Genomic DNA, 23844 nt, shown 5'->3' with positions numbered 1-23844 from the left:
CTTGGAAATGCCATACTTTCACCGACCTTCTTACCTGTTGGATTGAAGTGGTTATCTGTTGACTTGAGGTAGCATGTACATTCTCACATAGCTTCTTGATGGTAACTGTGCTTTGAGAGAGAGAGAGAGGTCTCAAGATGGTGCTGTCTGCGATTGCCTTAAAGAGTCATTTTTCTTGTTTTTTCATCAAAGAAATTTGAAATTCTTAAACATCAAAACTATTATCTTCAGTTTGTTCAGTATTCAAATTGCTTGCTTTGAACCCATTTTTGCACAATCATACCTACTTTACTGTTGCAGTAAGTTGTGGAAAGGCTGCTCTGCTTTCACATTTGTTCTTCGTTTACCCTGACCCCATGTTAGGGAGGGACTGTGAAAAACAGATAGAGACAAGGTTGAACTGACACCAGATTTCCTGAATAATGTTTGTCTTGGTTAAGATTGGCAATTTGTGGAAGTTATATGTTTGAAATGTTCTGTTGTGTATTTTACTTTTAAACAGTTTAGTAAGATAAGGAGTCCTACACAAAACTGAATGACCCATCGAATATAAAGGATGATTTCCCAAAGAAGAGACCAGAACATTGCTATAATCTTACTTTCTTCTTTAATAGCAATTGGAATGTGTGGCTTAACATTTCTTTTTACAATTTATTCGGGTTTTTTAAAGGTATTTGTAAGTAACTTGGATTATGGTAAGATTCATCTAATGTACTATAATTTAAAGATAAATACTCAGTACTTAGCTTTCTCATAGTGGGTTACACATTGGGCGACCAACCACAAGGCCAGCAGTTCAAAGCCATCAGCCACTCTGCAGGAGGAACATGAGGCTTTCACCTGCCATAAGATCCCACAAGGGAAGTTCTTTGTCTTAAATAAAATGTTACTCATAAATATGTCACACACAAAAAGAGTGGGGGGAAATAAATAAGAGTATGTAATACCAGTAAGCTTATTCACAGGAAAAAAATGTATTCTGTACATATACACTCATTAGATGAGCCATTGACAATGGATTTAGGATCAGAAATTTGCCCTGCATATATCAGTTTTAATCTGTTAGCTGTAGTATATATAGTAATATAGTTATATAACCGTAGTATAGAGGTTTGCATATATAAGGACTCAGTGATATTCATAAAATCCTACCCTAATATCATAAAAAAACATTTCACTATAAAGTGAAACTAATATTCATATATAACCTCCAGGAGGAAGTTGCGGTGATTGACTTGGTTAATACATATTAAAATGCTTAGAACTGGGTGCTTAGTCCTGAGAAGTCCCCAGTGTGCTTTAGCTATAATGCTGGAGCTGGTGGCTGCACCATGACCACGACTGTTTAATCCGGCTTAGGCTGGTTCCAAACCTTTACAGATCAAAAGCTGGACTGAATGTTTTCTGTTCCTTTGGTTGTTTAAGTGTAATGTGTGATGTTAAATTCTTAGTACTGACATTCTAGTTAATGATTATGGGTTAACTAGTATAGGAGGTTTGTTTCAAGCTTGCCAATTGTGCTCCTTAAAAAGTGTATGCCAGTTTATGCTCCCAGGAGTAAAAGTATCTATGTTACCAGTCTCATCAGGTGTTGTTTTACCCGGCCCTTTTAACTTTACCAGGCCTAGAAACTAATATTGAAATAAATTAGTCAGTGTTATCTGCTTGGATCAGTCATTAAAGAGTCATTGTGGCAGTTTAAACAAATACAACAGGCTTTGAGTCAGCCTGATTGTGTTCAGATAACAGCTTATACTTGTCCTCTTTAAACTTGTTTTTCCGCTTTTAATACCTGATTTTAATGTCTCTGAGTATTAAAAGTCCTGCATTTTGAATCCTTAGTGCCATTTTGACACTTAGTAAGCATCAAATAGAAAATATACTTCATGAATGTTGTTTGTTTTAAGCAAATGAACTAATCCTAAATTTTAAATCACTTAATTTGGGGATTTTTTTGTTTTAATTTTTTTTTCATTTAAGATCTTCAACATTAGCTTAAAAGGTTATTTCCCAAATTTGATTCTGTATTTCTTTAATGTTACCTTTTTGCTTTTAAGTGCATGTATTTCTGAATTTATAAAGCCCTGTGTATTATTGTTTCTGTAATTTCAAATGCCTGCTTAGAAAATGAGCTATGTTCTTTAGAAAACTATTTTTTGTTTGCTTGACAGCGAATGATGTTAGAAGGCAGAGAGACTTGATACAGGTTTAAGTATTTTGAATGTGTTCCATAAAATTAGTTCCTTTCTTGGTTTCTGATTAGTTTCTAACTTTATATACCAGTTTTAAACTTTACATACCAGTAGAAATTCTCACTTCTCAAGGTCAGTCAATAGCAGATTTTGAAAGACCTTTGAATTACCGTATATACTCGTGTATAAGCTGAGTTTTTCAGCACATTTTTATGCCGTTTTGTGGTAAAATTAGATGCTTTGGCTTATACTTGAGTATATACGGTACTTGAAGTACATTTTATATCTTAGGACATACTATGAATCTCCAAAATACTTAGTAAAATTTTATTTTTAGTTTTAGAAACTTGAATCTTTTACAACGACAGTTTTCGTTTTAATCATAGCATCGATAGTTTGCTACTGATTTATTGCTGCTATTATTATTACTGGAGCCATAAAGATTATGCCTTCGTTCCTAAAATTATTCCAGTGCATAAACATTTATTATCTACTATATACTACTTATTTATGGTAAGCACAGGAATTAATAACACACGACACTGACCTCTTCTCATTGGAAATCTTAAAATAGCACTTGATTTATCTTAGATGAGAGGTGTTCTATACAGGTGTGATGGTCAGTCATGAAGTATTGTGTTCCTGGTCAGAGGAGTTGGTACGATAGCTGGGCACCATCTAGTTGTTGCAGTTACAGGCTAGTGGAGCCTGTGGATCATGAGATCGTATGTTTGCAGCATATATAAAAATATCCTTTGCCAATCTATAAAAGGATAAATCAAAAGATATTAATACTAGGTTTCTTTCTGGTTCTTCCATGTACATGCTTATTTCAAACAAAATATTTAAACCTGTCTCTGAAATTAGTGGATGGCTGCAAACAGGTTCTCCTAATAATATACACTGGTCTTAGTCTCTTCCTCTCCCCCACTCCCAAACCACCACAATCCATTCAAAACTATCACTTCTGCAGGAATCTTACCTGCTGGGCCAAATGACCTTCCAGACAGAGAGGTCAGCTCAGAAGGGTATGGTGGCTGTTATTTGGGATCACAAGAGTTTTTTCAAAAGGTTATAGGACAATCATGGGGACTTATTGAAACTGCAGACTGCAGTGGTGAGGAAACTTTCCCAAAGGATTTTTTCTCTTAATGACAACACTCCTTCTGCTTTGTCTAGATTAGCATGGGGTGTCTTACAATAATTTTGGGAAACCTAACCCCATCTACCCTTTATCCTTGAATATTGTCCCTCTTTGTCCCTTCTTATTCTCAACATTCAAGACAAAGCTGTGTATTGACATTGTGTAAATCTGGGGGCACGGAATTCCTCCGGGAAGGGCTAGAAAGCTGGAACTGACTTCAGAAGTGTATAGACCCAGATGGAAGATATGTCAAAAAGCAATTGCTTTGCATTTTGGAATCTTTTTTTAAAAATATTTTTGTTTAATAAAGGTTTCATTTGTTTTGTAGCCATACTTTTTGTTGTTAATCATTTTATTGGAGGGCTCTTACAAATCTTAAAACAATTCATCATTCAAATGTATTAAACACACTTGTACATGGTGCCATCAGCAGTTCCATACTTTCTGACTTAACCTCGTGCATAGGGTTGTCTAAATGATTGAAACATTCCTTAAGCACTAAAACTTAGAATGCCTTAGCTTGAGTGCCAGCTCTACTATTTGGTAACTTCCAAAAACCAAACTCAGCAGCCATCGAGTCTGTTCCAACTCAGAGGGATTTTATAGGACATGGTAGAACCTTGTGTGTCTCCCAGTGAGCATCTGGTGATTTTGAACTGCTGACTTTGTGCTTAGTAGACCAACATGTAGCCACTACTGTACCGTTTGTATTAAAAACTACTGAGTTGTACACTTTAAAGGGTGAATTAACCTTATAGTATGTGAAGTAGCTCTCAATTTAAAATCTAAATACAGATGTCTCTAAGAGAACCTGGAAAACCTGGGGTGATTGCTTTCTCGGTCAACACTTTGGCTTTTCTTTCTATTCACTGGTTTTCGTTGTTCCTCTCTCAAGTTTAATTTCCTGGAAAACATCATTTTTCTTAGGATAATAGAAGTGCAATTTGTATATCGAATGAGGAGTTTTATAATATTCATTATGATGAAGGAAACAAATCTTCACCTTTTGGGGTTTTTTTATGTATGTTTTTTTTAAAATATTTTCCATGTAATAAAAGATTGTCCTACTCTATCTAACAGCTTAGGATCATTGCTCTTGGTAATAAAGACCTAACATGTGAGAGCTCTAAATAACAAAAACATTTTAAAGGCTATCATATCTTTATAGTAAAAAATAAGCAAGACCTGTTGCCATTGAATTGATGCTAGCTCATAGCGACTCTATAGGACAGAGCAAAGGTGCCCCTTTAGGATCCCAAGACTAAATCTTTATGGGAGCAGAAATCCTCATCTTTCTCCTGCAGAGCCAGCTGGTGGACACAAACTGCTGACATTCTGGATAACAGGGCAATGAGTAACCCCCACTGTGACTGACACACCTGTTAATCTGTTTTAATATTTCCTTCATTAAGCACATCTTAGAGAATCTTTTCAAAACTCTTATTTTTTAAAGGTTTTGTTACATTGTTGCTTCTCACCCTCCCCGCAGCTCCCCCTGCCATGCTTTTAAAGTCTAACTTTTCACTTAAGAGAGTTGTCTAGTGTTTGAAATGAGTTACTTTGATGTTCGAAGTGGGCTATTTCATTGGTCTGTGAGTTTTTGAACACTGTTGCATGATTTCTCATTGTAGGCGATGGAGTTACTAGTGGAGAAAGCAATCAGCAGTGCTGCTAACCCTCAGAGCCCCGGGGATGCACTGAGGAGAGTATTTGAGTGCATTTCCTCAGGGATTATTCTTAAAGGCAAGTTTTTCTTCATTTGTACTGACTTATATTTTAGTCAGCTACTGGACTGGGAAATCATCTTTTCAGATGATTGCTAATGTTTTTCTTCCTCATGACAATTATTATAGGTAGTCCTGGACTTTTAGATCCTTGTGAGAAGGACCCCTTTGATACCTTGGCAACAATGACTGACCAGCAGCGAGAGGACATCACATCCAGTGCACAGGTACGACTGAGTTCCTAATCACTGTGCTGTGTTAGTGAGCCTTAAGGGTGTTTCAGTTGTCATTTAAAACAAGTCACAGTATAATACCTTTCTCCTGTTTTACTCAGTAAGCCTGTATAATATCGTAACATGTAAAAACTGTTCATTTTCAACTAGGTTTCACTAACAATATTAAGGTTAGTTGATTATTTGATTGTATTAGTATACTTTGTATTTCTCAAAATGTAGTAATATTTTCAGTGTCTCTTTACATCTGAATATTGGATTATAAATCAAGATCAGTAGAGAAACTAAGTCCTTCTGGTTCTTATTATTATGATTTAATCTCTCCTGCCACTCAGAAGACCGTTTAATGTAGTAATTGAAAGTGTGCTGGCTCTCGAGTCTTGACATTGTTAGTTTGAATGCGAGCACTTTCATTTGTTAGTATCTGACCTGATAATGAGAAACTCTCTAAACCTTTTTGGAATAAGGTGTATAATGGACAGGATCTGCTTCAAATAAGAATGTAAAAGAGATTAAATATTAGATGAAAGCATCTGTTAGAGGGAAGGATCTTAATTTTTTTTTTTAACGAAAAACTCCAGGGGATTGAAAAGAACTGAAGCAAAACAAAAAATTTATTCCACCCAGAAATCCCAAAAAAAGGTAGTCCTACCAGATGTTACAGCACCCTGTTAAGTAACAGATGTGTTGCAAATAGTTTATTGGGGCACAGAAATAGATAAATCCTTAGAATGGAAATGTTTAGAAGTAGATTATTAGTATAAAAGAGATATAGTAAAGTGATATTTGAAGCCAACAGAAAAGGTTTACTTGCCATCAAGATGTTGTTGAGACAGTTAGTTGGCTAATTGTGAAAGGTAAAATACTTTGCAAGCACACGAATTCAAAATTACTTAAAAGGCCACACATATGCAGAGCAAAAATATAAAAGTATTGCTCTTGAGAGCCGATGTGAAGGACTAGAACTACCCTGTCGGTGTTCCAGACTGTAATGGTGTACAGGGGTCAGGTCGTACTCCCACAGAGCTGCAAGGTAGCTGAGGATCTTTCTGTTTTTACATGGAAATGGTCTTTTTAAGGGATATGTAAATTACAGAAAGTCGTAAAGAAGTATGTTGTAATTTTGCATAATATCTGTGAAAATAAGCTAATACGTGTATCAGGTGGTCAAACTCACTGAAAAACTTAAGTTATAAATAATGGAATGCAGTTTCTGAACAATGTAACTAATATTACATGAAAGCTAAATTTTGAAGTTCATTCAAAAACACCTGTAGCTATCCATCACTAGGGAACTGTCAGATTTTCAAGCCATATTAAGAAGAGGGTGTAGAACTCACGCTGAACCTTCACATAGGTGAGGAGGAAGTTATGGGAGAAGAGTGATTGGCTGCGGCGTTGTTTTAAATTCAGAAAAGCTGTGTGTCAGGTTGTAACCTTTAGCTATAATTATTCAGTCTACACTGGAAAAATTATCTGAGAAACTGGACTCTATGCAGAAGAAACTAGCATGAGGATTAAAGGATGACTCACTGAGAACTAACATGTGATGTGCAGATGACATAACTGCTTGCTGAAAATGATAAGTACTTGAAGCACTTGCTGATGAAACTAAAGAATATGTTCCACAACTTGAACTACATCTCAACATATAAGAAAAATTCTCAAAACTGGACCAATAAGCAACATAGTAAATGGAGAAAATAGCAAAGTTGGACATTGCTTCATTTTAACTAGTTCCACAATCGATACGTGAGGAAATCATAAGGAACACAGCAATGGGCAGATCACTGGGGAAGACCTGTTTGAAGTGTTCCAAGGCTGCGATGGCACATTGAGGACTGGTGCCCTGCACAACCATGGAAATATGGAGATGGAAAGAGAATTGAGGCCCCGCACTGACCCACAGGGCTGCAGCGGATAGCACTGGAGACCCAGCGCAAAGGGAGTGCAACAGAGCAACATGAGGAGCAATGCAGCAAGCCCCAAGGAATACCGAGAACAGACTTGAGACTCGGGGGTGGAGCCTGGCACCTCCTCAGACACAATTGGAAAACCTACATAAGGGTCAGCAGACAGACCTGGAATTATTTATAGCTACCCCCGCCCCTTTTCATTTCCGTATTTAAGATAGGTAAGATAAACAATCCTGAGGAAAAACAGCGCCAACATGGGAAGACAAGGGAGAGAGGGAGCGGAGATGTGGAGGGAGCAGGGAGCCTACAAACCCAAGAACAAGGGAACAACAAGAGATCTGAAATCGATGGCACGGGTGTAAAATGCCTAGTGGGGTTTTATCAAGTGCAATGTAGCCAAGAGGGGAGACCCTGAGAGCCGAATGAAAGTGGAACATGATCGAGGGACGGGAGGAAAGTAAAAGGAAATGAAGGAGGCAAGACACATTTATAGAGGTATAAATATAGGCATGTATTATATATGTAAATATGTTAATATATAATGATAAGGATAGGTCTATGTGCCTATGTGTTAAGTATCAAAGTAGCAGGCAGACATTGGCCTCTACTCAAGTCCTCCAAGATCACCGTTCCAAAATAACCTGGCATTCTGTGATGCTCACCTTCCCAACACTGTCACTAAAGTCAAATAGGATAGGGTCCATAAGCAAATGTGGTGAAGAAAGCGTATGGTGCCCAGCTATTAGAAGATGTAGCACCTGGGTCTTAAAGACTTGAAGTTAAACAAGTGACCATCTAGCAGAGAAACAAGAAAGCCCACATGGAAGAAGCATACCAGCCAGTGTGATCACGAGTTGTCAAAATGGGATCAGGTATCAGAAGACCCAAAACAATCATATCAATACAAACAAGGAGGGTCTGGGTGGAGACCCAAAGCTCATCTGTAGACAATTGGACATCCCCTGTAAGAAGGGTGACAAGGAAGGACGAGTTACCCAGGGTACAGGACAGCACCATCAAAACACACAACATTCCTCTAGTTCTTTACTGCTTCCCCACCCCCACTATCATGACCCCAGTTTTAGCTAGATTAGAGCCTGTACACTGGTAAACTCTCGACACACTGAATCTAGAACAGATAAACCCCTCAGGAACAGTAATGGGAGTAATGATACCATGAGGGTAGGGGGAGTGGGGGGAGGGGAGACCGGAGAAACTGATCACAATGATGGACATATAACACCCCCCACACCCCACAAGGGGAACGAACAGCAGAAATGGGGAAAGGAAGACAGCGGTGCATGTAATACATGGGGGGCAAAAATTTGATATCAAGGGTTCATGAGGGAGTAGGAAGGGGGGTTGTGAGCTGATATCGGGCTCAAGTAGAAAGAAAATGTTTTTTAAATGATGGTAATATATGTACAAATGCGCTTGATACAATTGATTTATGGATTGTTATCAAAGTTGTAAGAGCCCCTAGTAAAATTATTTTTAAAAAGAAAAAAGAATCCCATACTGAAAAAAGAAATGAGGCGTTTGAATTATAGTGTTGGCTTAAACTTGAGCTTCATTAAACCATGGGTGTCCATAAAAAAATCAGACAGATCTGACATGAAATGTAACAGGAATGAATCTTAGAACCAAGAATGGCAAGACTTGGTCTCATTTGCTTTGGACATGTTGTCAGGAATGACCAGTCTCTGGAAAAGAACATCTTGCTTGGTAAAGTAGAGGCTCCTCAGAAGACCCTAAATGAGATAGATGGGCACAAGGCTACAGCCATGGGCTCCTGGGGATGGTGTAGGGATACCGTAACATAGAACTCCACTGTAAGTGGAGAACACTGTCTGTAGTAGCTAACAATAACAGGAGGAACAATACTGGTTTGTTTTTAGTTCATGATGTCTTGGGTAGGGAGTCTGGTTCGCAGGTACTCTGTAGGCACCCACCACAAGAACAACAGGAGCTTTTGTAGTACTCATTTTCCCTCTAGGTGAGTATTGAGCAACTCGCTCTAAGTTTAGTGCACCCAGTAGCGTCGCCTGGGAAGGTCCTATCTGCTCACATAGAATTTTTTCATAAAAGCAGTTTCACTAGAATATCTTTTTTGTGATGGTCGATATAAAAGAACAGTGTGCAGCTGTGAAATTTTGTTTCCTGTTCAGGGAAAAATGCCACAGAAAGTTTTATGTTGAACACAGCTTACGGAGACATTGCTATGGGAAAAACTCCAGTGTACCAGTTGTGTTATTTTTTGTTTTAAAAAAAAGTGAAATTGATAACCCAATTCTGAATGCCCTTCAACTTCGGAATGGATGAAAATGTCAACAAAACTCATGCATGTGTGCTCAGAGACCATTGACAGACCATGGGAGATATGGGGACGTTATCTGGACGTTCGTGGAGCTGGTGTAGTGAATTTTAACAGAAGATTTGGGAATCAGAAGCCACCATTGTCACATCACCCCCCCAAAAGCTCATTGAGTGAAATCAAAGATCACAACAACGTTCATTTGTTTTTTGATGTGCGGTGGATAGTGAATTCCAAGTTCGTTCCACCAGGTCAGACTATTAATCAAGCTTTCTATTTAGAGGTTCTGTGAAAAGATAGCGTAACTGTGTGCGACACATAAGGCCTAATTTGTGGCAGACAGCACTAGTTTTGTCAGCACGACAAAGCACCTACTCACGCAGCCATCTCAGTGTGCCAATTTGGGGCAAAAACCAGCATGCCCTCTTGCCCCACGCACCTGACTTACCTGACCTTGTTCTTTGTGACTTTCTTTTGTTTCCATGAATGAGGAGGACATGAGAGGACAAGGATTTGAAAAAAAAAATGTCTCCCAAGAATGGAGTTGCAGATTTGAAAAATGTATGAAGTGTAATGGTGATAACATTGTTTTGTAAAAAAAAATTGACATAGCTTTTGGGGGGAGATTCTGATACCCCCTCATTGATAGTAAGTCAATCAATTCTATTTTTTAGAGCTGCATTTGATTATCCACCACTGCTAAAAGTTTTTCTACAGTATTGGTCATTTGATTCACAAAAACATTTATGCAGATATCTATAATAATTAATGACACATAATAATACATGTATATAGTAATAACATGAAAATAACAAAAGACTGGAACCAACTAGGATACCTCAGATAATTAATTTGGTGTATCTCCTAGCGTAACATGGCAGTCTCTGAATTACCGTATTTTTATGCAGATATTGCATTGTATACTTTGTAACTTTCTAACCCTTTCTTAGCATGCTATGTACAATATGTGTACCTTGACAGTGTGTGCTCGCAGGCAGCTACCTCGCTAGGCCATCACCGCAATCCAGTAAAGCCAGTTGCTTCCAACTTGCTTTGTTTCTCAGCATCCGTTTGTTTTCTTGATGTCATTTTTCATAATTTATAAATAACTGGTAGTGTTAGTCCCCGACTGACGATGGGGTTCTATTCCTACATTTACATCCTATGCCAGTTCTGAAATGTTAGGTATCTTTTTTTCTTCAATTTTCATTACTACTACCTTTTATTATCAGTATTTTAATAAATTTGATATTTATCTTTGGTGATTGGTTACTTTTTCATTTGTTTTTGTGTATTTTCCCATATAGATGGTAAACTGCATAAAACACAATGTTTATTATCTATACTCTGACATAATCAGTAGGAAGAGTTTGGAAATAAATGAATATTAATCATTGCGAGACGTTTTGCTCAATATTATTTAGCGTAGGGAGTTTCTTTTTTTTAAATCTTTTTATTGGGGCTCATGCAACTCTTATCACAATCCATATATACATCAGTTGAATAAACACCCTTATACATTCTTTGCCCTCGTCATTCTCAAAATTTGCCTTCCACTTGGGTACCTGAAATCAGCTCAGTTTCCTTTTTTCCCCTCCCCCTCCCTCCCCACTCCCCACTTCCCCCTTAATAATTCATAAATAATTATTATATCTTATCTTACACTGCCCTGCGTCTCCCCACACCCACCTTCCCATTGCCCATCTCCCAGAGAGGAGGTTACACATAGATCCCCAAGATCGGTTTGCCGCGTAGGGAGTTTCTTAAGAGATTTTTATGTATGCTTCACACAAAAAACAATCCACATGCACACAGAAGCTTGAAGTAAAAACATCAGAACATACAATACATGGGAGAGTTCAATTGTAATATTTAAGTTACTGGAAGGCATTTCTTTCATTAAACGTGTTTGGTTCTTTGTAGGTTGGTTTTTTTGCTTTTGTTTTTAATTGTTCTATGATGCCATGGGCGTTAAACGTAATCAGGATTAATGTCTTCTTTCTCTTAAATTAACTCTGGATTGTGGATCTCTCTGTTACAGTTTGCATTGAGACTCCTTGCATTCCGCCAGATCCACAAAGTTCTAGGTATGGATCCATTACCCCCAATGAGCCAGCGTTTCAACATCCACAACAACAGAAAACGAAGAAGGGATAGCGATGGAGTTGATGGATTTGAAGCTGAGGGGAAAAAAGACAAAAAAGATTATGATAACTTTTAAAAAGTTTTTGTAAATCTTCAGTGTTACAAAACATCAGGTGCCTGTTTGGTTGTTTTTCATTCATAATAATGTCTACTTTGAAAAAATTTATCAAGAATTTAAAGAATTTCATGGAAGAACCAAGTTTTTCTATGGCATTTAAAACTTAATGTACAGTGTTAGGTATTATATGAATGGAAAGACACCTTTCCCCTAACCCCCCCCCCAAAAAAAAAAAAGAATTGTGCTCTGACTAGGGGAAAAGCAATGGTTCCTGATTTCTCCCCCACCCCTATTATTTTGGTTTTATTTGCTAGCCACCCTAGCTCCCCCTGTGTGTCTTTGATTAACTAGTGTGTTGTCTTATTAAATCTTTGCTGTATTTAATGCAGTACTTGTGCTTCAGTTGCTATTTGTATTTTGATACTTTGGTTTAGAGGTTTTGTTTGCTTTTTGACACTAGGTGTAAGTTACTTTGTGTTATAGAGAATAGCCTTTACCCCTTCTTAATATTTTATAGCAGTACGTTTTTTTGTAACGTGAGACTGCAGATTTTTTCCTTATGCTTTGTTCTGTATGTGAAGAATTACAACACAAAAAAAGCTATTCTGCCATTTGAGTGCTCAGAACTGAACGTTTCTGAGGATCTTGTGGCATTTGTCTCTCTAGTGTGATATATAAAGGTGTAATTAAGACAGATTTCTGTTAAATCTAATCAAGTTTGCTGTTAGTTGTGCATTAGCAGTATAAAAGCTAATATATACTATATGGTCTTGCAACAGTTTTAAAGCCTCTGCATAATTGATAATAAAAAATGCATGACATTTTTGTTTTTAATAGACTTTTAAAATTATAATTTTAGGTTTAACACGTAGATCTTTGTACAGTTGACTTTTTGACATAGCAAGTCCAAAAATAACTTTCTGAATATTTTTTTTCCTTCTGCGTAAGTGAAAAGGGCATTTTTCACATATTAGTGGGCTAACTGATATTTTCAAGAGAACTTTATCATTGTGCAACTAACAACAGTTACTAGCCCTGAATTATGGTGACAGTCCCTTATTGGTGTGTGTGAGATTACTCTAGCCACAACTGCAGTGTAGCAGTTGAATGAATCCCCATCATCCAGATAACCAGAATTTAACAGTCCTCTAACAGTAAGGTTGATGAAGTATTACTGACCCCCCCAAAAATTATTACCAAGGGGGAGGGGGAACACAATTATTTGGTGTGCCCATTTTACATGCTTATGTCGCTACCAAAAGCTAACCCTCTAGCAGTAGTGTACTGCAAAGTTACATCTCACTGTTAATGTATGTATGCTCTGGTACACAGATGTCATTTTGTTGTTACAGCACTACAGTGAAATACACAAATAAAAACTTAAATTCATAGAATGACTTAAATGTATTATATATGTTAGAATTGATATTATAATGACTGTACTTTGATATGACTTATGTTCCAGTAAAACCATATTCAAATTTATTGGGTACTTAAATCTTTTTATTCCTGACAAACGTTAGTTGCCTGAGCACATAATTTCCAGAAATTTTTATAATTCAATAAATCATATTGGTTGGAGTTCTTCCTAAGTTCAGAATCTCCCCTCTACGTCACCTCTGACTCTTAAGACCAGGGGCTTGGGGGAGCCCCTGAGGGAATAGGAGACCAGCCAGCTCTTGCCCCTCAACTGTTTACCTCTCATCACTGTAACTAAGGGCAAGCGCTTCCCTCTGTTTCTAGTCATTTTCTTTTTAATTTTTCAGGCTCTATGAATATTTAGTCACTCATCCAATAGAATTTGGGGATCACTCTTTTTCCTAAGACTGGAGGACAACACAGAACTGGCATACAACACACTAAGAACAAACTCCATCAGCGATGCTAACCATAATAAGTGAAGGTTCTGTGTTTCTTTCTAGAATCGGTGAAGTTTCCAGTAGCTATATAACTGAAGACCACAGATCTATTTCAATGACAGGGTTAAAATTGAAGCTCAGATTTCAAAGTTAATGATCCATACTTGGCTGGGCTACCATTAGCCTCAAATTATGCTTTTAACATCTTTTAAGCACGTTTCAGAAGGTTTAATCTGATTTGGGTTTTACTCAGGATTACAACTGGTATCATTTAAATGTTTTGCTAATAGTATTTATTTTGGCTTGACTTAATTGCTGTCTTAGTTCTAGCTAGACTCACATTAATCAGAGTGTGGATCATGGTAGCTTGGATTCTCCTCCCTCAACAAGTGTTGGTTTTGACTCCATCAGTGCATCTGTGAATGGACTCAGCAGCAGCCAGCCAATGTATCTTTACCCTTGTTGTTAAGGCAACTCGCCTGTCAGTTACTCTCCCTGCATTTCAGGGTCGTGCCCCATTACTAGTTAGTGCATGCCTGTGTTGTTTCATGATAAAATAGATTTCCCCACTCCCATGTATAAGAGCTTTATTTGAAAGAGTAATTGTTTAACAGCCCAGCCCAGATCAAGTCCTTAAGTCCGATATTGCCCCATATGTCCAATACCATACCAGTCTATAAATTCCTCTTCAGACTCACACAACACATGGAATGGCACTGAATGCAGGAAGCTCACAGGCCAGTGGGTGGGAAGTCTTGTGGATCCGGTGGCAGTGGAGGCATCTCAGCTCTGGCATGGTCCTCAGCCTCCCTGGTCCCTTGGACTCTCATCTGTAGGCCAGGAAGCCTGTCTTTTGCTCTACTTCACTGTCTCGGGGTCTCGGCAGTACAGCCCCTCTGCCCTGGTCTCCGTGGGTCTCCAGGGCAGCAGCCTCTGGTATCCGCTCTTGGGCTCTGCCACTTCCAGCAGAGAAGAATCTCAAACGCGCTTTTCTGGTGGCTCTTCATTGATGGTCCTGGGGGTTCTGTTTCTGAAATGGTTCGCATTGCTAATCCCTCTGTTAGTGTTTCACATACCCTGTTTGCACCGTCTCCCCCTATCAGTCATTCGGTAGAAATTGGAGAGACCTGGACAGAAGGGCCTTAGAGATTTCATCATGTGGACCTGTGATATTTTTATACTGAGTATAAACAGCTATCCTTATTTTTGCCAATAAAGGGCAGTTTTTATCATAGAAAATGTTGATAGTGTTCTTAAACTATTGTTCATGAGAGCTATTTAGGGAATCTTAAAAAAAAAATTTCCCAAACCATTTTATTAGGAACTAATCCAGACATCATATCATTCCAGAGTTCAGTCACATCAAGCTGTATCTCATAATTGTTACCAATGGGGAATCTTTTAAGTATTTCTATACCTAAATCCAGTGATTTTGACCAGAGAGGGCCAGAATCCGTCTGGGAGCCAGTAGGGGGTGGTAACTGTGTCTGTGTTTGCAGAAGATCTGCTTCATGCCAGTCTTGATTCCACTTGCCCTTTGCTTACCTGACTTCTCTTCCCAGAGGCAGTCACTGTGTCCCGTGCTGGCATCCTTCCATGTACCACACAGTAGTATCTGGCTTTGAACGTACAGTGTTTCTGCACTTCTGCTCAATTAAGTTTTACCATCTCTTGTAGGTAAATCAGAACACTTGGGAGCTGAGGGTAATGATAGCAGTTTAATAATCTGCTTCCTGGACGTGGTTACCCCACAAATGTGAGGGCACATAGGTAGCACACCCGGGTCCTGGGTTTCACATCTATGGCACACACCACTTGCATCAGCCGACAGAGTGTTGGCAGTTGCACCGCACACGGCGGCAGCGCAGCAGGGAGGGCCAGGGCAAGCGCAGTGAAGAAGCAGCCTCAGCTCACGGTCCACTGGGCCGCATCGCTGACATTCTGTGCTCGTGTTCTCGTACACCCTACAGTACTTGTCCCCGCCCTGATGTAAGAGACGTAAACCTTTAGGAAGGAGGCTTGAAGCTAAGCAAGCTGCAGCCTTAAGAAAATCTCGGGTTTGGGGCAGAGGCCAAAACTCGAGAATCTCAGTAAGTTTGGAGCTGCCTGCCAGTGTGCCTGTCTGCTCTTTAAGCTAAGGAACAGAAAAGAAAGAGGCACTGAGAGCAGAAGGGAGAGTATAAGTAGTAGCCAATGAGCCAAAGGAAAATTGATTTTCTCAATGCAAAGTGTTATGACTTCTCAGATATTTTTTCTTAGAGTCAAAAAATTCAAAGAAGGCTCAGTGTATGATAAAGGGGAGCTGAAACCAAACTCTGGAATACCAGGTAGGATGGAGGAAGCATGAGCCGCGGGTCTCTGCCCCGCTAGAAATCGGGGAAATGCAGGGCTTCCTGGAGAGTAAGCAGCACAGATTGAAGTGGTCTGCCATCCCCTTCCAGTCAGCCTGAGACCTGAGGACAGCCAGGACTCAACCCCAGATTTCTGGCTAGAGGGCGAACACCCTGGAGAATGAGAAGAAGAAAGCTATCACATTACAATTTCATAATGTCTCCCAGGCTTCACCCGACTTACTACTTGTGCTCCGCATGACCCTGAGACCAAAAGCCAGTGAACGGCCTTCCTAATGATGGTGTCAGGAGCCCTCTACAGAAGATTTGCAATTCAAACCCGTAACATGAAGAATACCCATGATTAAGTAGAATTACCTTAAGAGCATAAAAATGGGTTCAATATGCGGAAATAGTCAATGTCACCAATACTAAATACAAAACCGTAAGCAGGAAAGCCTGTAAGGTATACCAGAGTCCGTCAGTCTGGTGGTAAAGGTACTTAGGTCACTTTAATCACATTTCACTCAGAAAATGGACGTGGGCAGCGAGATTCATTTAGGGAAACTACCTAAATGGTCAAGAATAATCGTGGGGCCCAAGAACATCAGAATGGTCACGTAGTTAGGTAATGGCATGCTAAGGTGTTTGCAGATGATATATGTAAAGCCACTACGCATGTTTGTAAAAGTGCCATCGAGTCCCTTCTGGCCCACAGTGATCCTGTACACAAGGAAACTGCCCAGAGTCCAATTTTCTACTTGCAACCACCTATCCGCACATGCAGAAAAAGGCTTAACTCAGAACTGTCAGCACTGATTTTCTCAAAATTAATGAGATCCTGGGTGATCCTCATGTGTTGACAGTGGACATGGACTACTTTGGCAGTAGACAATAAACTTTTTTTCCCCCCTGAAAATGGAACAGTAAGCCAAATAAGTTTGGAAACCTATGCTCTAGTGAGGTTCTAGACCTGTGCTGCTGCTGAGGAAGGTCCCACTCCCAACCTTGTTAAAAGAACTGCCTGTTCATGCAAGGATGTCAGCTCCCTCAGGAATGTTAGGCTAGTGGGGAAAAAAATTATTCTGTTCAGTGAAGAAAAAACCAGACACATGCTCTGAGCGGAAAGGCATGAACGAGATCAACTGTTGCTGTGGAAAATGTTCCTGTCATTCCTGTGTATAGACGATGGTTGGTTCTGTTTGGGTTTTATTTCTGCTTGACTGAGATGTATTCATCTGTAGTTTCTAATGTCCCTGTGGTAACTTTATTACGGAGTTATGAAAACTCCAATAGCCACGTATACCTAAAGGTAAATCCCTCCATCTTAGCTGTCCTATAACCTACAGACCAGCAGCCTCTGCAGTGAGATCCGGCTTCTGTCTCTCCACCTGCTTGTACTTCTCCTCTTGGTGTCATGGGTTGTGCATTGGGCCACTGACCACAAGGTCAGCAGTTCAAACCTACCAGCCATGAGAAAGATGGGGCTCTCTGGCATTTGCATCCCGGGAGCTCACTGGGGCGGTGGTTCTCTGTCCTGCGGGCTGCTATGAGGCAGCATCCATGGTGTGGCAGGGAGGTGGGTTTGGTTTGGGGGCTCCCCGAGGCTGTCCTCCCATTTTCTGACCAAGAGGTGGCAGAGCCTGCCCTTTGGGCTGGGGAGATGCATCACCCTGGTCATGAATAGTAGTGGCTAGGTGTCCTTGAGTCGGTTCTGATGCCTAGCGACCTTATGTCCAGCAGAAGGAAACCGTGCCTGTCCTAGGCACATTGGTGCCTAGGGTGGAACCCGCTGTTGCAGCCATTGTCCAGGGCTTTCCTCGTTCACACTGCCCCGAGCACGAGGTGGCGGTGAGGCTGGCAGCTGAAAGGTGTTCCTTTTGGTGACAGCACCAGTGACAGAGCTTCCAGCAGCTTCACAGCCTCACCCAAGCCACCACAGCACGACCGACTGACGGGCCAATGGTGGCTGCTCATCAGAGACCAAGACAAATGAGAGCAGGGTCTAACTGTTGATTCCCTCTCTGACCTGAATGTCATTCCAAACAAGTTTCTCAGAGCTGAAACCGTCTTGGTATTTCTACTCAGTTTGTGTTGTTTCACGTGAACTGGGAAAATAAAAAGTTTATTTCCCTCCCTTTCCTCCTGTAACCCGAGTTCAGCTGAGCATGACGCGGGGTGGTGTTTTGCCAAGTCTGATGGCCCGGTTGGGCCCTCTCCTTGCTGCCCACAGAGCCCAGCCCAGAGAGCTGGTGGATCAATGGTGAATAGGCTCCAGTGTTCTGGGAGGAGGAGGGAGGGAAAGGGGGAGATGGCAGATCACTAACAGTGCTCAGTCAGGAAGGTTTTCTCTGAAAAAACACGGAGACGTGGCTCTGCAACTTAACAGGGTTTCTATACCATAGGCTCTCTCGACTTTGGGCAGAAAGGATTTTTAAACTGATTACTCTTTAACCGTGGGACAGATGACTACTTCAAACATAAGTCTGTGGGCTGCAGGCAACTCCTGTGTTCTTTTCCTGCCGGCAGAACAAGCCGCCTTTCAGGTTTGCAGCGTGGGAATGCATAGTCAAGCTTAAAACAGGCTTGCCTGCGCTTGGGGCAAAGATCAAACGTCCTTTGTGGTGAGGCACCGCTGGCTCCCATTTCTTAGCCCGCTCCCCTGTCCCTACACCAACTGCCCCAAGCCGGCCAGGGAAAAGGAGGGGTGTCCCCACTGTCCCCAAGCCAGACCCTCCCTGTCAGAGCAAAGCTGGAAGAGAAGTTCTCTCTGTGCCTTCAGTCTTGTCGTGATTAAGAGGACAGACAGCCTGGGTGCTAGTCCCACACTTTTTCCTGTCCGACACTCAGTACCAGAAATTCTAGCATCCCAATGGAAGAGCATTGCTTTTTTTAATCCAATTTCAGTTCCAGAAGTAAACAGTACTCTTATTCTGTGACACACAGCCTGCCCGCCTGCCTGCCAGTGGTTGGTTGGCAGGTCTACCGTGTGCCCATCAAAATGATTGTGGAGACATCTGCGTAGCCTTTCCACCACTTTCCTGGAGCCGGCCCTGGATTGTTGGGTGCCAGATCTTGACTCGTGTCTTCCTGGAATGAGGCAGGGGAAACAGCCCACTTCCTCCTTCCATCCATCCCTCTCCCCACCCACACACCAGATACTGAGGCCTCTGGCCGAAAGTGAGAGGCAGGGAGGGCCCGTGGACACACCCGCCCCGCAGTTCCCCTACTGTCAGAGGAAACCGGCCTCAACCACCGGAGGGCCAGCAGGCGCAATGGTACTTGGTAATAAATAAAAGGTCAGGACAGTCATAGGGAGTAGCAGAGAAAATAAAGGAGTCAGACTCCTTTTATGGGAGCATGCTCACCTCAGCCCCTCCTGATGTCCACGTGGAGCTTGGAGAAGACAGCATCTTTACTATCTTTGGACATTTGGAGGTAGCCATCGGAAAGACATGCATATTCACGAGGTTGGTGGGATCTCCCTACATTAAGGTCCCTGAGCTCACACACAGGTGAGGAAACCCAATATCTGCATTGAGGGAAGGCAGGGGGGTTGGGAGGAAATAATCCTGCACCTATGGGGAGATAGAATCAACCAGATGCTCACTTTAAGGCCACATAGCTGTTACGGGAAGAATCTGGGAGAATATTTAAAGCAGGGTAATGTACTTTAATTTACCAAAGAGGAGGCTTTCCTACCGTGGAACACTAGCTTTCCAGAGTCCCTCTGTTACATAAGTTAGGCAATATACTTGGCATATTTCCCTCTGAATTAGTTGCCCACACCCTACAACTTGGCAGGTCTGAGAGGGGGTCCTGCATCTGCCCCTCCAAACATGGAGGCTCCACCCCTGCTAGGGCCTTTCCAGAGTGGGAGGACTCGCTCAACGCTTGACCCTTGTCTCCTAGGGGTCTGAGTCTCAAAATTCTATGGCCCCAAGTGAGGCATAGGTAGGGGGAGAGGCCCAAAGTGCTCGTGGATGCAAGCTGCCAACTGCAAGGTTAAGTTGTAACTAACAACACAATCTACCAGTCATTCCATGGGGAGAAGATGAGGCTGACTGCTCCCGTGAGGATTTAAAGTCTTGGAAACCCAAAGGGACAGCCCTACTCCATCCCATGGGGTTGCTGTGTGTCAGAATCAACCTATGACAGTCGGGGGAGATCACAGCTCCTGTAGGCTAGGCGTAGAAAGAGGCTCTCTGCTTCCTTAAAGATTTACCACGTCAGCCACCCTAGCTAGGGTGACCACGAGTCAGAATTGGCTCCCTGACTATGGTCTTGGTGTGGGGTTAGGATTTCTGAGGCTGCGGCAAAAGGCACCATGGGAGGAGAAAGGACGCGACCATGTTGCATTACCTGCGGAAGCTTACACCCTTGAGCTGCACCAGATCAGGACCAAGCGACACAGACACGCCAGTAATCAAAGAGCAGACACAACAAGAACCTGTGTCCAGGTCGGGCAAGTGGGCCCCGTGCCCACTCGGGGTCTGGCTGAGGCTGTGGGCGCCTCTAGAGCCCTTGCCTCAGTCCAGCGTGCATGAGGGCAACACCTACAAAGGACTGTGACTAGTTTAGCCATCCTGAGTGGACTGTCCCAGCCACCACGAGGGAGAGAGAGACAACAGACCACAGAGCACCAAATCCTATAGTCAGCAGTTTGGAACCACCTCCTGACGTGCAGGAGAAAGGCGAGGCTTTCGACCTCCGCGACAGCCTCGGAAAGCACAGGGGAGTTCTATCCTACCCTACAGGGCTGCTATGAGTTAGCACTGACTCGTTGCCTGTGAGTTTGGAGTGTGTGTGTTTTACCTTGTGCCCCAGTGGGTCGGAAATGAGTCCATAGCATTTCCTGAATGCCCCAAACAGGGGTCCTCAAACTACGGCCCACGGGCCACATGCGTCCCTCCAAGGACATTTATCAGGCCCGCTGGGTGTTTTTGCCACTGCTGCCTGTCCTGCTTAGCAGCCAACTCATCCAGTGTGCATAGCTTAAAAAAAACAAACAAACTATAGTCCGGCCCTCCAACAGTCTGAGGGACTGTTTAAAAAGTTTGAGGACCCCTGGTAGAACATGCCAACCTCACCACTTTGTAGGCAGCCCAGTAGAGGGCGCAGTGTGTCCTTGTCGCTGAGGCTTCCCAGCAAAGCATCCAAGGGTTCCCAAAGCACTGATGGCCACCCTCATTAGTGTCCTGGCTCTGGAGCCCTGGACCTCTGACCTTGAGCTCTCCGCACAGCCCTGAGGGAGACGTCAAAGACGCACAGGAGACATACTCAAGTGAGCCGCCCAGGACAGCGCACAGATTCTAAAAACAGCTTCCCAAACTTACTTGGCCTACCACCCCCTTTCCAGAAAAAAGTACTGTGCTCCCCAGGCTATTAAAAACGTTTGTCCTCTAGCCATAATCCAAGGCAGGGTGTAGGTTTCAGGATAAAGTGTAGGTATCTGCTTTTGCAGTGCCCCTCCCCCTTTAGGTTGACCTACAACACCCTCCACCCCACCCCACATAACACACCCTGGCTGCCAGGGACCAGTCTCGAACACTGAGAAACACCAGAATCTAAACAGATCAGTGACTGCAGCAATGGATTAAGCACAGTAACAATTGTGAGGGGGGTGCAGGACGAGGTGGAATTATCATTCTTTTGTGCGTAAGGTCACTATTGAATCGGTACCAACGCAACGACATTTAACTAGTGCGTGCATACACACACACATACACACATCAGGATCTCAAAATGTGGAAAAATGGAATTCAAAGTTAGTTTGATCCTCTCCAACATTCCCTACCCGTGTGTGTGTGTGTGTGTGTGTGTGTGGTGTCTGCATAGCTATAGTGCATATCCGTGTAAGTTAGAAGTTCAGGCTCTCGCTGGGCGATCTGATTCAAATTCTTGCTTTCTTGCTGTCCCATCTCCACTGGTCAGCTGGGCACCTGATGCTGAAGAACTCACTGCTGAGAGGATGATGACTCACAGCAACCTTGTGGAACAGGGTAGAACTGCCCCTGTGAGTGTCTGAGACTGTAACTCTTTAGGGGAGTAGAAACTGACCTTGTGTTAAGCAGCCCAGCTCCTAACTACTTTGCCACCAGGGCTCCTGGGCATTTGACAGACAAAGAGGCTGTTCCGGGTAACCCCAAAAGGCTACGTCAGCTTTCGGAGCCAGTCTTCCCCACCCATTTGCCTGCCCGCCAGGCCTGCACTCTGCTGGCTCCAAACCAAAGCACCAAACTCATTGCCAGCCAGTCAACATCAACCAGGTGGAACCACCGCCCCTGTGGGTTTCCCAGACGGAAGTAGAAAGCCCCTTCTTTCTTAGGTGTAGCGGGTGGTTTCAAACTGCTGACCTTTTGGACTACGGCCCAATGTGTAACCACTATGCCACCAGGGTTCCAGCTGGCTCCAGCCCTAAGAAAGTCCCCTTTGGTCTAGATTCTAGATTGTGTCTATATGCATGAAGACGTGGTTCTATTTATAATTCTCAAAGAAAACCTGGGGCCACATTCGGAGAAAAGAGTGTCCTGAAACCATTGTGTGCAATTGAAACCATCCCCAAGTTCAGAGGTTACCAGCTGTGTTTATTAATAGAGCATTCTTGGACCGCAGCACAACAGGCATTTTTTCTATCCGCTGGAAGAGACTCTCCCAAAGTGATGTGAAAACCAAGCCACAATATGCTGATTGCTGGAGGAACCCCGCAGGGAAGCAGCAGACTTCAGCTTGTTTCCTGTCCTCAACACAAGCTGCCTTGGGGCCACTTCCGCTCAGGGCGACCCCATGTGCGTCCCACGATAACTGCGCCCGAGTTTCCAGTGGCCGTTTTTTCAGAAGCAAATGGCCAGGCCTGCCTTTGGTGGCACCTCTGAGTGGATTCAAACTACCTTTAGCAGCTACCTTTAGCAGGTGGGTCATTTTAACACCCCCTCTAGAGCAGTGGTTCTCAACCTTCCTAATGCCGTGACCCTTTCATACAGGTCCTCATGTTGTGGTGACCCCTCAACCATAAAATTATTTTCGTTGCTACTGTTATGAATTGGGCGGCCCCTGTGAAAGGGTCCTTCAACTCCCCAAAGGGGTCACGACCCACAGGTTGAGAACCGCTGCTCTAGGATGTATGTGAAATGTGTTGTTTTGTTAGACGGCAAGGAAGGGATACTAGGGGTACTTGTCATGTAAGGAAGGTCTCACCCTCCAAACACTGCACAGCTACCCCCTGGGCTGCCTATCTATTTACCGTGGGAGAGGCGCACTGGGGTGCGGAGAGCTTAGTGAGTTAGGCTTTGGGCTACTAACTGTGAGGTCACCAGTGTGGGACCACCAGCCGCTCCAAGGAAAAAGGATGAGGCTTTCCTCCAGGAATGTTTGCAGGGCTGCCTCCTGAGAGGCAAAAGTGACCTGGCGGCAGCAGCCAGAAGCCATTTCCAAGGAGATGTAGGATTATGTACCCCATAAGCTTTGGGGCAACTGGGGCTAGGATGTAGTTTTCCTTTGAGAGTCTTAGGAGATTTTCCAACTCGCAATTGGTCATCTTTTTTGGGCTGGCACTTTCTGTTAAGCCCAGAATCATGCAAAGGGTCTTTGGGCCCTGTCTTTTCCTTCACTTTTAGCTTTTAGCTCCTGTGAGGAGGAACTGTGTCAGTTTCCTGGGAGTTAGAGCAGAGCAGGCCTCACCAGAAGACACAAACTGGGAGCAGGCTACCCAGTGAGGATAGGCTCATTCTGAAAGCCCAGGTTTGGAGGAGAGATGCTCTGTTTTTTGTTTAAAAAAAAACCCAAACATGGTAGAGAAGTACAAAGACGCTCCAGGTCTGTCTGTGTCTCCTCTGCTCTTTGTCAGATGGGAAACCAAAGCACGGGACCTTCGGATACACCTCTGAGACCGGACAAAACAGAGGAACGCCCGAGCCTCCGACCCTAAAA

At 42.7% G+C, this 23844-nt stretch overlaps 1 protein-coding gene across 1 annotated transcript in view; it reads left to right on the top strand.

The window, feature by feature from the left end:
• ZFR (zinc finger RNA binding protein) overlaps positions 1-13211 on the top strand; it is an 83231-nt gene extending 70020 nt beyond the window's left edge. Inside the window, exons 18-20 of the mRNA XM_075540904.1 lie at positions 4968-5083; positions 5194-5287; positions 11565-13211. Coding sequence (XP_075397019.1) covers positions 4968-5083; positions 5194-5287; positions 11565-11744 — 390 coding nt within the window. The 3' untranslated portion in view covers positions 11745-13211. The remainder of the gene's footprint in view (positions 1-4967; positions 5084-5193; positions 5288-11564) is intronic.
• Positions 13212-23844: the final 10633 nt, after the last annotated feature.

Source organism: Tenrec ecaudatus, chromosome 2, assembly GCF_050624435.1.
Source record: "Tenrec ecaudatus isolate mTenEca1 chromosome 2, mTenEca1.hap1, whole genome shotgun sequence".
Taxonomy (NCBI): domain Eukaryota; kingdom Metazoa; phylum Chordata; class Mammalia; order Afrosoricida; family Tenrecidae; genus Tenrec; species Tenrec ecaudatus.
This window is presented reverse-complemented; position numbering and strand designations above follow the sequence as displayed.